The 15,370-nt window shown below is 42.2% G+C and overlaps 1 protein-coding gene across 3 annotated transcripts in view; it reads left to right on the forward strand.

Moving 5' to 3' along the window:
• Positions 2,892-15,370, forward strand: part of ARHGAP10 (Rho GTPase activating protein 10) — a 140,765-nt gene continuing 128,286 nt past the window's right edge. For 2 of the 3 annotated variants that reach the window (XM_021396393.1, XM_021396392.1), the window contains exon 1: positions 3,035-3,188. In XM_021396393.1, the coding sequence (XP_021252068.1) occupies positions 3,035-3,188 (154 nt within the window). Of the gene's footprint in view, positions 3,189-15,370 lie in introns of all 3 variants that reach the window. The other variant, XM_021396394.1, reaches the window with a different exon arrangement.

The raw sequence follows: 15,370 nt of genomic DNA on the forward strand, positions 1-15,370 counted from the left end.
GCTAATGATGTTTTCTTCAATGTTTTCAACAACTCAGCACATCTGCATGTTGCAAATAGTGCAACGATGGCAACACTGTAATAAAATGCCAGTAAAACAGAGTTAAACTCTGTAATCCGTCTTTCTATTGCAGATTAGAAGCGTGACTAGCCACAGGAAAACACATCAGAATACTGACTTCCATGAAAATCAGGATAACAAAGCCTGTTGTATAAAAATAACTTGAAATATCATAGAATCATAGAATGGCTTGTGTTGAAAAGGACCTCAAAGATCATCGAGTCTCAACCCCCCTGCCAAGTGCAGGGTCGCCAACCACTAGACCAGGCTGCCCAGAGCCACGTCCAGTCTGGCCTTGAATGCCTCCAGGGACGGGGCATCCACAACCTCCCTGGGCAACCTGTTCCAGTGTGTCACCACCCTCTGAGTGAAAAACTTCCTCCTAATATCTAACCTAAACCTCCCCTGTCTCAGTTTAAAACCATTCCCTCTTGTCCTATCACTATCCACCCTCGTGAACAATTGTTCCCCCTCCTGTTTATACGCTCCCTTCAAGTACTGGAAGGCCACAATGAGTTCTCCCAGGAGTCTTCTCTTCTCCAAACTAAACAAGCCCAGTTCCCTCAACCTTTCCTCATAGGAGAGGTGCTCCAGCCCTCTGATCATCTTGGTCGCCCTCCTCTGGACTCGTTCCAAGAGTTCCACGTCTTTCTTGTACTGGGGCCCCCAGGCCTGGACACAGTACTCCAGATGGGGCCTCACAAGAGCCGAGTAGAGGGGGACCACCCCCTCCCTCTCCCTGCTGACCACTCCTCTTTTAATGCAGCCCAGAACATAGTTGGCCCTCTGGGCTGCCAGCGCACACTGCTGGCTCATGTCCAGCTTCTCGTCCACCAGGACCCCCAAGTCCCTCTACGCAGGGCTGCTTTCAAGTACTTCTTCCCCCAGGTTGTATAAATACCTGGGATAGCCCTGGCCCAAGTGCAGCACCCTGCACTTGGCCTTGTTGAACCTCATTAGGTTCTTGTGGGCCCACTTGTCCAGCCTGTCCAGGTCCCTCTGGATGGCTTCCCTTCCTTCCAGTGTATCGACTGCACCGCTCAGCTTGGTGTCATCTGCAAACTTGCTGAGGGTGCACTCAATTCCATCGTCTATGTCATTGATAAAGACATTGAAGAGCACCGGTTCCAGGACTGAGCCTTGGGGGACACCACTCGTGACCGGCCTCCACCCTGACATAGAACCATTAATCACAACCCTTTGGCTGCGACAAGCCAGCCAGTTCTTAACCCACCAAACAGTCCATCCTTCAAATCCATACCTCTCCAATTTAGAGAGAAGGATGTGGTGAGGGACCCTGTCAAAGGCTTTGGAGAAGTCCAAGTAGATGACATCCATCGCCCTCCTCCCTTCCACCAATGCCGTCACTTCATCGTAGAAGGCCACCAGATTGGTCAGGCAAGATCTACCCACCAGACTGGTCAGGCAAGATCTACCCTTGGTGAAGCCAAATATGAAACCATGCTTGCAATGGTCACCAACAGAAAATAACCAAAGATAGTGTGGTATATAGACAGGATGGTGCTAGAGCTTCACTAGTCAAGCTACGCTAGTCTTTTAAATGAGCCTACAAAGCTGCAAAATTTGATGACATTGAGTAGAGAATGGCAGAAAAGGGGAGAATCTTCTAAAATACTGATATAAAAACAATTTTGGCATTAATTAGCAAAGAAGGTATAGCCACTTTTCTTGCTCAAACGTGTCATTCTTTTTTCCTGTTTAATAGGTTATTATTTCTACTCAGTTTTCCATCTTTTTTTCTTTTTTTTTCTTTTTTCCCCTCCACAATTCTATCATTTCAGGATCAGATAGTATTTTGAACCAGTGGGTTAGGTTTTGTAAAATACAATCATTTTCAGTAGGTGCTAAGAACACAGTGTATTGTCAGGATAACAATGCTGGATGAACAGTGTAGAATATCAGTGTAACAGTGAATTAGCTTTATGTAAGCATTCAGATTTTTTTTTTTTAATTTGAATTCAAGCAACTACACACAATGTATGCAAGACAATTACTTTATAACATTTCGGTGGAATGATAATAGGAAAATTGCAGTAACTATAAACAAGCAGGAAAAATATTATTCTAATTTTCTTCCTGAAGATGAGTACAGGACAAAGTAAACAATATGTTCATAGAAATATTTGCTCTTCAAATACCGTTCCAGTAATCCAAACAGAGACAAGGATCCTTTGTTATTTTTTTAAGGTGGATTTTTAATTTCCATTTTAGCACAATTTTGAGTAGCATAGAGACTTACCAGTTAAATAATTTTAGAAAGCAGTCACAGCAGACACTGTGACCTAACAGCTGGAACAGTTGGCTGAAAGGTCGAGTGCACTCTGCACCTCCCGGCCTGCATTCAGCTCGGCACTGAGGTAAATGGAGCAGTCTTCTCAAGGTCTTGCTGTTCCTACAGGCTTTGTACGAGCTCGTTAAATGAAGACATAAACGTGAGGCTATAGCTACCTCGCCCAACTAATTTCACAGCCATGTACGTGAGCAGGATAGGGACAGACCTCACAGGTGAGTGGCACTAGCTGGCTCTAACTGCAGACCAGCACGCAGCCGGCATTTACTGAAACCGCAGCTGGTTTCTGCTAAGAGCCCGCTTCATGCCTAAAACCCGAAGAAGCTGCTGCGCGCTCAGTCACCTGTAACGGACAGCCTCCGCTCTGAAGCGGGACCCGGGAACGCTGCTGCGAACAGCCGCTGCGTTTGTTCAGCCGCACGCGACGAGCTCACAGCACACCCATCCCCACCAGGCTCGAGACGCGGCGCTGCCGCCCGCCACCGGCGCAGAGAGGCGGGCGGCCTGCTCGGCCGGGCGGGGCCCGGCGGCGGGGCTGCCGGGAGCGAACCGCCTCCGCCGCGCAGCCCTGCGCTCTTTGTGGCGGCCGTACAGCTGGGCGCGGGGTACGTGCTGCTCGCTGGGGAGGTCGCTGCGAGGAGGGGCGCGCGGCGCGGTGCAGCCATGGGGCTGCAGCCTCTGGAGTTCAGCGACTGCTACCTGGACAGCCCCTGGTTCAGGGAGCGGGTGCGAGCCCATGAGGCCGAGCTGGAGAGGACGAATAAGTTTATCAAGGATTTGCTCAAGGATGGGAAAAACCTGATCGCCGCCACCAAAAGTGAGTGAGGAGGGCGGGGGAACGCCGGCGCCGAGCTGTCTTGGCCGGGCCCTGGTTTATGTCTCTGTCGGTGCGGGGCCCGGAGTGAGCTAAGGTTTTAATCTATCGGGAGGATTGCACTGGAGTTGTACCGCTGCGTTGCCAAGCCAAGCTTCTTGAGATTTGCCTCTCTGAAAATAAAGAAAGGCTGTGTGTCACGTGTGCGTCTGGTGTCGGTGGGGAAGCTGCTGAAATGACACTTCTGTTACAATTCTCAGTTTGCTCAGGAATCACAAGGTTTACGGTGCTGTGGGCACAGCACTGCTACCAGCTCTGTGTGCTTTGCCTCTGGAAACATGACGATTTTTAAAAATTTTGTCCTTCTTGAATGTATTTATGTATTTTATATATTTGTATATACTATATGTATACATGGTAGTTGTGCTGTGGTTTGATGGGGATCTTTCATTTTTTTGGTCTTGAATGCCCACATCAGTGCATATTCTTACTGTAGTACTGTGCTAATGTAATTTCTTCCATTTAAATTAGGATATAGCGCTGTAGTTTCCTTTTAATTATCTACTAGGATGACTGACCATAGCAATTATTCAAATGAACAACTAACACAGCAGTGTGATGCTGTTCTCAAAAGTATTCTGCATCTCTGATGTCATGGAAAACTTCTGAAGGTGGAGAACCACAACTTCCAAGATATTTCCTTAAAGTAAGTTGTGAAGGATTAGGCCAGATGTTGGGGCAGTGCAGCTGTTTGGATATGGTGGGGGTCCTAAAAACTGAGGTAATCTGTCAGATGCAAATAAAGAAATTTCCTTCCCTGTCTTTCTCTGTTTGATGTGCCTGGGCAAAAAAGGTATAAAATGCTTTATCACGTTTCACTTCTTTTTATCTCCTGTTTGCTGGCCAGTTAATGCTCAGTTCTTGTGGATCAGGTGTTCCTTAAGGATGGTTTTTAATCTGAGATTTGAATGTGTGATTCAAGTCTGTAAGAATCCGTGATTCGTAACATGCAGTACAAAGTAAAAAAAGTGTGTCTAAACTTGAGCAAGAAGGGTAGAGGGGAATCGTTCTCCTTTGCTTATATTCCTCAGGTATTCTAGGAAGTGCCCCAAACCCTCAGTTTCACACATACATAAGGGAAAGCCCTAACTTCTCTGAGCGCCCTGGCTCCTGCACAGTTCTGTCCTGATAACAGCAGTGTGGTGCACAGGGGGCTTAGCTTTGTGAGCTAAGCTTTCTTATGCATTTCAGTTTGTCTCCCCTCTTAGAGAGCCTTGTTTGACAGGTTTGAAATTGGGTCATCTTCCTCTGCTGCTGGTAATGCAATGTCAACTGTTCAGTGGATGTTAAAGGATGTTAAACCAGTTTAAACGCTAGTGGTTTGTGTGTTGGTTCTCTTTGTGCTTTCAGAAGAAAGCATTGGCATCTACCTACATTGGGAAGCCTGATTCTTTTGCAACAGTTGAGTACGATTTATTTTGGAAACTTGTTTTAGTCTTTTGAACTGTATTAATTACCAGAAGTGAACATAATAAACTTATCTGATTGGGCTGTAATATACAAAATATACTAGCCCAGCGTTCTCAAGTTTGTGTGAAAGGAACTGACTGCATAGAGAGCACCTGCACTTCCTTCTGTTAGTTTTATTTGGAACTATGCTTTCCCTATTTCACTTGTAAAGCAGCAGCTTACCAGAAATGTTATGAGGATTCTTGAGGTGTGAGTAACTTCAGTGACTGAGTACATCATACTTCCTGTCTGACAGTCAGCACTGCCAGTGGCTTTGATGCTTCTCACACTAGGTTTCATCTTGCAAGATGATAAGCAGATACTGCCACCACTCCCTCTGACCATAGGAGTTGTCGGTGCCTCCTGGGACAAATCAATAACAGCAATGTGGATCCTCTCTTTGTGTCCTTCCTGTTTGTCTCCATGGTTGTAAGGAAGCGTGTATTCCACCTAAACTTCGAAGAATTGATTTTTGTCAATACAGGACTATACTGCTTTTAGTAGAAAAATAAAAATATATATATCTGCAGTGTTCTTAATTTGGTGAGCTTCCAGTTTTCAGTATGAGGCATATATCAACTGTATCTCTACAGTATTAAGTCTTTCAAGAAACTGATAGAAAAATAAACAAGATGGGCTCATAGCTGTCTTGCTTCCTGTGCCATGGTTTGAATCACCAAGTTCAAACTAAATACTGGAACAATGAGTAAACAATAGGTGTCTCTTTCATTTCTTATGACAGTTAAATATTGTTTAAAAGGAGCACAGGAAAACTACTTTTCCAGTGATTAGTAAACACAAGCAATATACACAAAAGCCTTTCAGAATAAAAATGTAATATATCTCAACTGAGATATATGGGGATTCCAGATCAGTCAAACAAGTGAGGATCAAAATAGTTTAAAAATAACTTCTGGATGGAGTTAGTAATTCTTCTGTTGAGAGAAACTGTATTTAAAGGTGCCTGATCAGAGAACACTTATTCTGAAATAAAATAAGAATTTGAAAGGATTAGTTCTGAGTTCTTAAAATCTGTGATGCAAATTATTGGAAGCTGCAGAACATGCTGGATAAATGCTACATGCTTACTTCCTAATTCTTGGTTTCTCTTGACATGAACATGAGATTTGAAGATTTTTCTGAAGCTGTGTCTTTTCTGTAAACATACATCAGGAGCTGCCTCTTTGTATATGATGGGATTCCCCCCTCGGGTAGAGTAGAAAGGGTCAGAGGAGGGTTTTGGGAAAGATGCTTGTTGTGTGCCCACAGCCATTTCCCATGCCTGCAAGCCCAGCCTCGCTCTTCCTGGGTATGAGCTCAAATCAGATAACTCAGCCTGGGTTCAACTGTGGCAATTTTGTAACAGGCTGATCAAGAGGAAAGAGAGAAGCTGAGAAAGTAGAGAAGTTGTGTTCCCAGGAGCCTTTCAAGTGATGGTCCTTAGGCAGTGCCCATTCGAGGGATGTCCAGACAAAGTTTGGTAGGGATGAGGCCATCCATGAGCAATCTTAGCCTAAGCTGAAATGCCTCGTAAAGCCTTTTATAAAAGTCAGGACCATCTAGAGCCGCTACCACAAGGGCACCATGGCATTCAAGTACTCCAATCACTTGTACTGGAATCCAGAGCAGTCACTGTCCTCCATTTCCACCTGGGAAACTTGCCTGACCACCCAGTTTTCATTCATCGCTCTGTGCATCTGTTTTGACAGAGAGCAGGATGGATCCTACTGCACCTTGAGATTTTGGTTTGTGAGCTAATTTTGTGACTTGTTGGCCGTTGTATTTGGTGTGACAGTGGAGGAAAGCAGTCTTCCTCACTAGTTCAGTGCTAGTCTTTGCAGGCAGCTCAACATGCTCAGAATTCTAGGGATTGTTTCTTATTGCTATTTTTGTTTAGTGCTTTTTAAAGAAAAGCTATTCCTGGCACTCTTGACAGAATAGTAAGCAGTAAACAACTTTCTTTTATCTGTAGAAAGAGTTTTTTGGAATACAAAGAGTTACTGGCAATTGTTACTGAAGAATGCTGACTTGCTCTGGGGAATATTTCATAAGAAAAAAAAAACAGGATTCTCTTCACTGGGATATTCTCAGTTATTAGTCTTTTACAAGCTTGCCACAGAGAAGATAAGCAGAGTGGGAATCTTGTTGGCAGAGGGAATAAAGCCATTTCCAATCCCATCCTTGACCTACCAGGATAGGCTGAATCTTTTGACAAAGTTTACTGGAGAATAATTTCTAATCCAAATCCAGGGCCCCATTTGATGTCAGTGTTGGCTAAACACCTAATCTTTCTCTTTGCATGTTCTCTTAGCATGTGGTTTTGATTGAACTTTCAGATGCTGGTCTAGGTGAGATTTTTGGTCTGGCTGAGGATGGGTATCATTTATGTAACAGGAGAGGCTGTTGTAATCTGCATCATAACACAGCATGAAAGCTGCTCAGATTGCTTGGAGCGCAATACTTTTTTTCTTAAGCTCTAAATATCCATTTTTAAAGCTTTCCTAAGTATAATCTGCATTTATGAAACCACTTAGCTGAGTGCGTTATGTATGCCAGTTCTCAAAATCTTAGGAATTTTCTGAAACAGGAATGTTGTTCTTTTGGCACTCCACTGCACTTCAGAGAAGTAAGGTAAAAACCATTAATATAGGACTCAATAACTTAATAACTGTTAAAGAAATAGACATTCACTAGAGATTTATAAGAGTCTCTAGATTGAGTAAAAACTAAAGTTATTTATCAGGGGTGAATAGTGGGGAATACTGCAAAAGGGCCTTAGTTGAGCTAGTGTGCAAAGTTCCCTGAATCCTTGGTGATGAGCTATGCCTCTATCTTTGCATCCTCCACCTTGAATTCAGTGGGAGGTATGAATTAATTAATTTTCATGTCTTGTGTTTTAGAGACCATGTTAGTTTTCTATTTGTACCTCAAAAATGACATCTATTCCTGTTATTCCTTCTTTGCATGTGATAACAGTAAGCAAGTAAACACTCTTAAATGAACAGTCTGTGATGTAAATATGAAAAATATTCTGTTAGGGCAGAGTTGAATAAAAACTGTGGCTGAGGTAGTGCTAAGGTGTTAGGGACTGATTAACTAACATAGTACCTGTTTTTTTTTCTTTTAAAATTGGTTTTGTATAAAGGATAAGGGAAGGACTTTCTGAAGAAAAAAAGAAAAAACCCCAACAAAACACTAAGTAGAATGTTGCATTTAGCTCCACCCAAAGTAAATTATTCAGTACTGTGTCAGTAGCTATAAAAAGTGTCAAGCTTATTCTGTGGAGGATGCCAGTTTGTCATCTTGAATCATGTCTTTTCAGCTTGCATTACTAACTAGCTCCATTACCTTCTTTGTCCCGCACATGTTCCACTGTTTGTTTTTTGTTCCACTCCGTTCAAAGTACAGCACTGTGCTAGAGAACTAGAACTTATCATTTCATAAAATACAATAATTTTATCAATGATAAGAGATGTGGCAGGTTGTTCTTGACTGAAGTGATTCTGTCTTTTGAAAATTTGGTGGAAATGTCAGTTTTCAGCTTCAGATAAACTGTGGGTGGTCATTGAAGAAGACCGGTGTTTAGTGTCATTTTTAGTCTTCGGGACAAAAAAAGGAAATGGAGCAGTTTAGAATTCTTAGAAAAGATGACTGGTAGATCACACTCAAATTCATTTCCTGAATTAAATAAGCCTTTTGGAAACTGAATAATTGAATATATTGAATTTTAGGGAATTTATTTCATTTTAAGGAGACTTTACTGTTCTACAGTCTGTAAAGTGAAAAGACTTGCTTGCAATTAAATAGTGAAAACATAGATCCACTGCTAAAGTTGCACACCTGCTAGGGCTGTCAATGTATTCCACTCCTGAAATGGTATCGTACTTGTTAGCTCTGTAATGCAAATGTGCTGTACATTTAGATAAGCAGAAATTATGACGCTCAAGTCAGTCTAAAGTGAACCTCATAGCTTTCAGTGAGGCAGACCTCTCTTTGTGATGTATGCTCATGTTTGATAAGGAGGCAGGGAGAGGAGATACCCTGCTTTACTTTGCAGTGTTCTTTCTTTGGGACTTGCAGCAGCAGGAGTGGCATGCTAGATGCTGCACCCTCTCTCCCAAGAGTAGCATTTGGAAACCTATTTTGCAAAGTCATAGAAGAGCTGCATCCCAGTGCTTCTCTTTCCCTCTCCTTCCCAGCTGGTTTCTGACATTGCATCAATTGTATATGTAGTTCATTTTGACTTATGTGCTCTGTTTTACATTCAGAGGGATTTTTTTTTCTGGTGGACAAGATGAACACTATGTGTTTTTTTTTTCCCATGCCTACTTACAGCAATGGACTGAGCTTCCCACTATTGTCCTGTTATTGTGTTAATATGTTCTGCTCTGTTCTGTTTTTGCTTCCTGAGTCATCTTTTGCCTCCTCTGTATTTGCTCACCTTTCATGAGCAAAATTGAGAGAAAATATCCAGACACTCAAAAACAATGTGACCAAAACAAGCCAAAGCTAGATAAGAAGTTTCTGATTCACAGATTGTCATCTGTGGGAAAGAAGCAGAGGCAGGGAAGAAGAGTGTGCAGAAATGGAAAGTTATAGTCTTGTTAAACTGATGTGGTTTCACTACTGCCCACATCTTCAAATGAATTTACTGTTGTTCCTCACAGCTGCCTCTTTAGCTTAGAGGATTGGGCAGGTGGAGGTTATCAGGCCATTACTTAGGTCAAGAGGTTTTGACTCTACTCTCCCAGCTGATCTGATTGGGACAGTCTCCCTTAATTCTCTTGAGCTTTTGTGTATACACCTGCTGCTTGGGACTCTGTGTCCTTGAAAAGGAAAAAAATATTGTGTTTAATTTGGCAAGACAACTCAAGTAACCAGGACAAAACTGAGCAGAGCTATGTATCAGAGCTGGGCCCTGGAGGAGGTTGTAGGGCATGTAGTGTCCAGGCCACTCTCAGCCAGTCCATTGTTGATAAGTGCTTTTTAGCAGCAAAATTTGTCTCTCTCCCCATTAAGCTGAAGTAGGGCTCAGAAGTAGCAAAGGAGCACATGAAGTGATTGAAGCTTGTAGCATTTCAGCCTTAAAAAAAGAAAATGGAGCCATAATATATCAAATCGCAGAGCAGAGAAATTACCTTACTGTTGTTTGTTATAACCTATGGTGTTGTCAGCTAATAGAAAAACTTGCATGCTTTAAAAACATTAAAAACAATTGAATATAGGTATCATAGAATAAAAAAATATATATTTTTAAAGTTAATAAGGAAAAGCATCAGCTTGCAAACAGGTGAAGGGAGCATCTTGCCAAGTCACTGGGGACTAGAGAAAAACTTTTTGAAATACAAGTTTGAAACACAGTGCTTTGAGAACAAAATAGTATAATTTGCATTGTTAGTGGTGTTTTACTGCTAAGATATCAGGTTGTATGCTCTCTGTAGAGAAGGCCTGTTTTAATTAACAAGCTCAGTTACAAGCTGAATAATTTTTTTTCCTAAAGCTTTGTCAGTTCAACTTCTTTTTTGTATGCAAGCTCTTCTGCAAAAAAAAAAAAAACAACTTTTTTCTAGTCTGCTCTTAAAAGTTTTTGTTGTACGGTGTAACACTATAATGTGATGGAAAGTACCACAATAATAGGAGGGTGGCAAAGTCTTTGGCCACAGCAAAAGTAGGCAAGCCCAAACACAGCAGCCATGGGTGCAGAAATGAAAGAAAAGAGCCGCTTACCTTTGCTTTACCTTTGGCCTTAAGTAGGTAGAGATACCCAGCAAGATCCCCTTGTTTCCACTGCCAGCCCTTAAATGAGGTCTCGGAAGGGGTGGATCCTGGCTCCACCCCTTGTGGTCGCTCAGGTACATTGCACGCACCTGAGCTCCCCTGGGTTGGCCCTGCCTTCCTACCAGGTGCTCAGTGAATTTTTTAGGCCATGACTTAGTTTTTCCACTACATATGGTGTTATTACTGTTCTTTTATTATGCCTTATTTTTTTTTAATCTCTATACTTTCAGTAGTTCTAAATTTCTGTGGCACCTCTTGACCAGCTGTTGCAGCGTTATAGCAGATTCAGCACTTTTGACAGAAGACATTAAACAACCTGGCTGTATTGTGCATCTTTTGTAGCTTCTTTTACGTCTAATAATGGAATTAGAAGAGTGTAATACTAAAAAGAATCTGCAAGCACTCCTCTATTCCTTAGCCAAAATTTGTTACAAGACACGTCTGTATCTACCAACACCATTTATGTTCTTCCTATGAGGTTCTGTAGGGGTTGCACCTGAGCGGGAAGGCAGTTTTGTGAGGGGCAGCTAGCTATCCAGTCGAGCATGAAAATTTCTTTTTGGCTCTTGTTTCTTTCCTCTTACAACAGTCTCTAGCTGTGTTTTATAGAGGAATGGGACTAAGGTCCAGAAATTCAGCTCAGTGTTTTTAAAGTAATGAGCAAAATGTCTTATATCTTCGCATCTCATGTTTAGGAATATGGTCCTCTGTTCAGATGAACTTTGAGGGTAAAACTGAGGAGACTTGAACCTAGATATGCCAGGACACCACGATATCAGATGGACTGAAATGCATTCTCTGGTTTGGGAAGGCACATTGATCCATCGCAGACACCAAGCACTTGAAGACTGTGGCTGTATTTCTTGGTTATGCAGGTATGACTTGCTCTGAGAGATGATACCGGAAATTGCCTCAAGGGAGGTTAAGATCTGGTGACTAGCGGCTTGGAGGACCTATGATAAGGTTGTGTTTGTACCTTCTAGTCATGCTAATTGATTGAGTGGAAAATGAATTTTACTGTGCATATTTGAGAAGCAGAACTCATCTCAGTCTTAGATGCAAATATTAGTTTGAAAATGTAGTTTTGTGACTCAACAGAAATGATTCTTTGTGTCAGCTTACCTGAAAATTTCATTTCCCTTCCTGCCTCCATTAACTGCTTTCATCAGTCAGTAATTGGAATGTGTCTGACGTATGAACTCTTTTTTTAGTTACAAGAATATATTTTGGTGCAATGCAATCTATATTGTACATAGAACTTCTTCTTTATTGCTACTAAATGTTTTTTTTTTCTTTTCATAGTGCTGGCCAGGCACTAGGCGGCAAACCAGTGACTTGCGTGAATGAAATGATGACATGTCTTCCTCCCTTCATCCCAGGCTTTTTTTCATAAAACCTGAAAGTATTTTGGCTTTCTGTATACTTGGATAATTTTATGGTATGGTCCAAAGAGCAATCTGTATCTAGACTTTGGAAGCAGCTTTAGGAAAGCCTTTCATCTTTTTGCATTTCTTTCTGTTGCCATTTAAGCTATTGATTAAAATTTAGGCACATTTATCTATAAAGCATTCCACACATGTTGAAATGTCATATGGAAGTGTTGTATATCAGTCCCTTTTGCATCATGAAATACTGCACCTACTGCTCTTTTTCTGGAGTCGTTATTTGAATTGAGTGGCAGTTATAATTTTTTTTTTAAAACCTCTACAAGTAAATTGGCTTCAAATAGTATCTGTTAGGAGAACGTGGCATATTCTTCTACAGTAATGTTTTAGACATCTCAGTATGGAGGGTATGGTAGTATGAACTCAGAAGACAGCTGTTTTGCCCTTGCCATGAAGATTATTGAAGTGGTAATCTATGTCAGAGGTTTGGCTTTTCTAAAGTTCAGAGCATGTAATCACGCACTTTTTTTAATAGGAAGTTTCCATTAATTCATGAAGAAAAACAGCCATGACGATCTTCTGGACATATTGAAATCCTCTTCAGATTTGCAGTGCTACTGCAAAGTTGCTTCTTTGTGAATATTTTTTTGCTCATGGTACTTTTTTTTTCTATTTTTACATTAAAGTGTTTACAAGGAGATGCCTCCAATACCTTCTTCAAAATTACACTGACATTATTACTGCTAATGCATTTTACATAGAAATTAAGATGTCAATCAAGAAAAGTAACAGTCTTGTGTTGGAACAAATAAGAGGACTACTTTTACAGAGGAAAACATTCTCTAAATGGAACGTGACAGTGTTTTTAAGAAATATGTAGCAAATAAGCAAAGTCCCTTCCGATGTACAGTGAAACGAATCAAACCACTCTGATGTCCCAAGAGCATCAAACGTAACTCTAACATTTCTATCAACATTTGTCTTCATTTCAGTCCTTATATAAATAAAGCTTTCTTTATTTGTTTTCTTGGTCCTGTTCCTATTGCAACAGCTTTGACTTGCTTGTGTTTAGGATCTTGAAAGCTCAAAAAGGGGATAATATTCAGATGTTTCAGATTTGAAAGTAAATCTTTCTGAGGAGAACTTGTGATCTTTACACTTCTGTCTTGAGTAAGGATGACATTTTTCATCACAGAAGCTTTTTTTTTTTTTTGTTCTCTCCTTCAGTTCTCTCTTCCTCTCCTTCAATTTCTGTCTTAAATATGGAAAATTCCTGTATTATAATGGTGGTCATGAGCTGATCTCACATTTCATGAAAACATTATTGAATGGTCTTATTGGAGCAGGGCTTCCTAGGCACTATAATTAGTGTAGTAGCTGGGAGAGATATGAGCAGCTGCTGAGGTTTGGTCAAAGTGCCAGGCTGGGTGGGCTGAGGTGGCATTCCCAGAGTGAGAAGCAGAGGCACGGGGGGAAGCTAGGAGGGAATGTTGATTGGAAGATAGTTTACGGTAGTTCTGTAGTTTGTCTTGGGCCACTTCTAAGATTTTGTTATAGCCTGCCAGGATTTGCTGCCTCATAGAACAAATAATCTAGCAAATATTTGAAAAATAGAGAAGAGCATGGAGACATGCTCAGGGTTCTTATAGCTTGGGTTAGGACTGTTAACACATTGAAGGCAGAGTCAACTTCTCTCTGAAGCCCTTGCTAAATTTTAGAAGAGGTTGACTTTAATTTTTTTTTTTCCTACGCTTCCATGCATCTGACATTGCTTTTTCCTACTTAGTAATTTACTCTCATAGAGAGCAGAAACAAAATGAATGCTGTCTGCTAATGGCATTGCCACAGATCATTTACATGGAAAAGATGCCAGCTAGCAAGTTAATGATGAAACCTATAGGAATGTTGTTCCTGGTCTTTTCTTCTTTTTCTTTCTCCTGAGTAAGCTGCTTTCTCTTCTAGTTTTCTAGCTGCATCTCTCCTTCACAAATTGTACAATCTTGCCTGTGTCAGCCAAGTTTTTACTCTCAGGAGAATAGTTTTGGGAAAAAAAAACAACAAACGGGGGTCTTATGGCTCTAAACAGTACCAAATGGAGTAGATTGATGTCAATAACTAGTAATGTCAGAGAAGAATTGTACATTGGCTCTCTACTTAGGAGAAGTGTGGTGGGGCTTGTTGCTTGCTTGTCTTGTTGAAGTTACTTGCTTAGTCTCGGCTGCTTTGTCTCCAAATCAGGACCCATTATAAAAACTCTCTAGTGCAGTTTTCCTCAGCCTTTTTAAGTTGAAGGATTGTGTAACCTTTTTCAGAAAAAGAGGAATCCATACTGTTTTCGTAGAATCACAGAATTACCAAGGTTGGAAAAGACCTACGAGATCATCCAGTCCAACTGTCACCTATCACCAATAGTTCTCACTAAACCATGTCCCTCAACACAACGTCTAAACGTTCCTTGAACACCTCCAGGGTCAGTGACTCCACCACCTCCCCGGACAGCCCATTCCAGTGCCTGACCACTCTTTCAGAAAAATAGTATTTCCTAATGTCCAGCCTAAGTCTCCCCTGGCTCAACTTGAGGCCATTCCCTCTCGTCCTATCACTAGTTACATGAGAGAAGAGGCCGACCCCCAGCTCACTACAACCTCCCTTCAGGTAGTTATAGAGAGCGATAATGTCTCCCCTGAGCCTCCTCTTCTCCAGACTGAACAATCCCAGCTCCCTCAGCCGCTCCTCATAAGGCCTGTGCTCCAGACCCCTCACCAGCTTTGTCGCCTTCCTCTGAACACGCTCCAGGGCCTCAATGTCTTTCTTGCAGTGAGGGGCCCAAAACTGGACACAGTACTCAAGGTGCAGCCTCACCAGTGCTGAGTACAGAGGGACAATGACTTCCCTACTCCTGCTGGCAACACTATTTCTGATACAAGCCAGGATGCCATTGGCCTTCTTGGCCGCCTGGGCACACTGCTGGCTCATGCTCAGCCGAGCATTGACCAATACCCCGAGGTCCGTTTCCTCCACACAACCTTCCAGCCACTCTGCCCCAAGCCTTTAGCGTTGCGTAGGGTTGTTGTGGCCAAAGTACAGGACCCGGCACTTGGTCTTGTTGAACCTCATCCCGTTGGCTTCAGCCCAGCGATGTGGCTTGTCTGGATCCCTCTGTAGGGCCTTGCTACCCCCAGGCAGATCGACACTTCCTCCCAAGTTGGTGTCATCTGCAGACTTACTGAGGGTACACTCAGTGCCCTCATCCAGGTCATCAATAAAGATATTGAGGAGGACAGGTCCTAGTACCAACCCCTGGGGAACACCACTTGTGACCTGTTGCCATCTGGATTTAACTCCATTCACCACCACTCTCTGGGCCTGGCCCCCCAGCAGGTTCTTTACCCAGCAAAGAGTGTACTTGTCCAAGCCGTGGGCTGCCAGCTTCTCCAGGGGAATACTGTGGGAGACAGTGTTGAAGGTTTGCCAAAGTCTAGATAGACCACATCAACAGCCTTTCCCTCATCC

This window comes from Numida meleagris, chromosome 4 (genome assembly GCF_002078875.1).
Source record: "Numida meleagris isolate 19003 breed g44 Domestic line chromosome 4, NumMel1.0, whole genome shotgun sequence".
Taxonomy (NCBI): Eukaryota; Metazoa; Chordata; class Aves; order Galliformes; family Numididae; genus Numida; species Numida meleagris.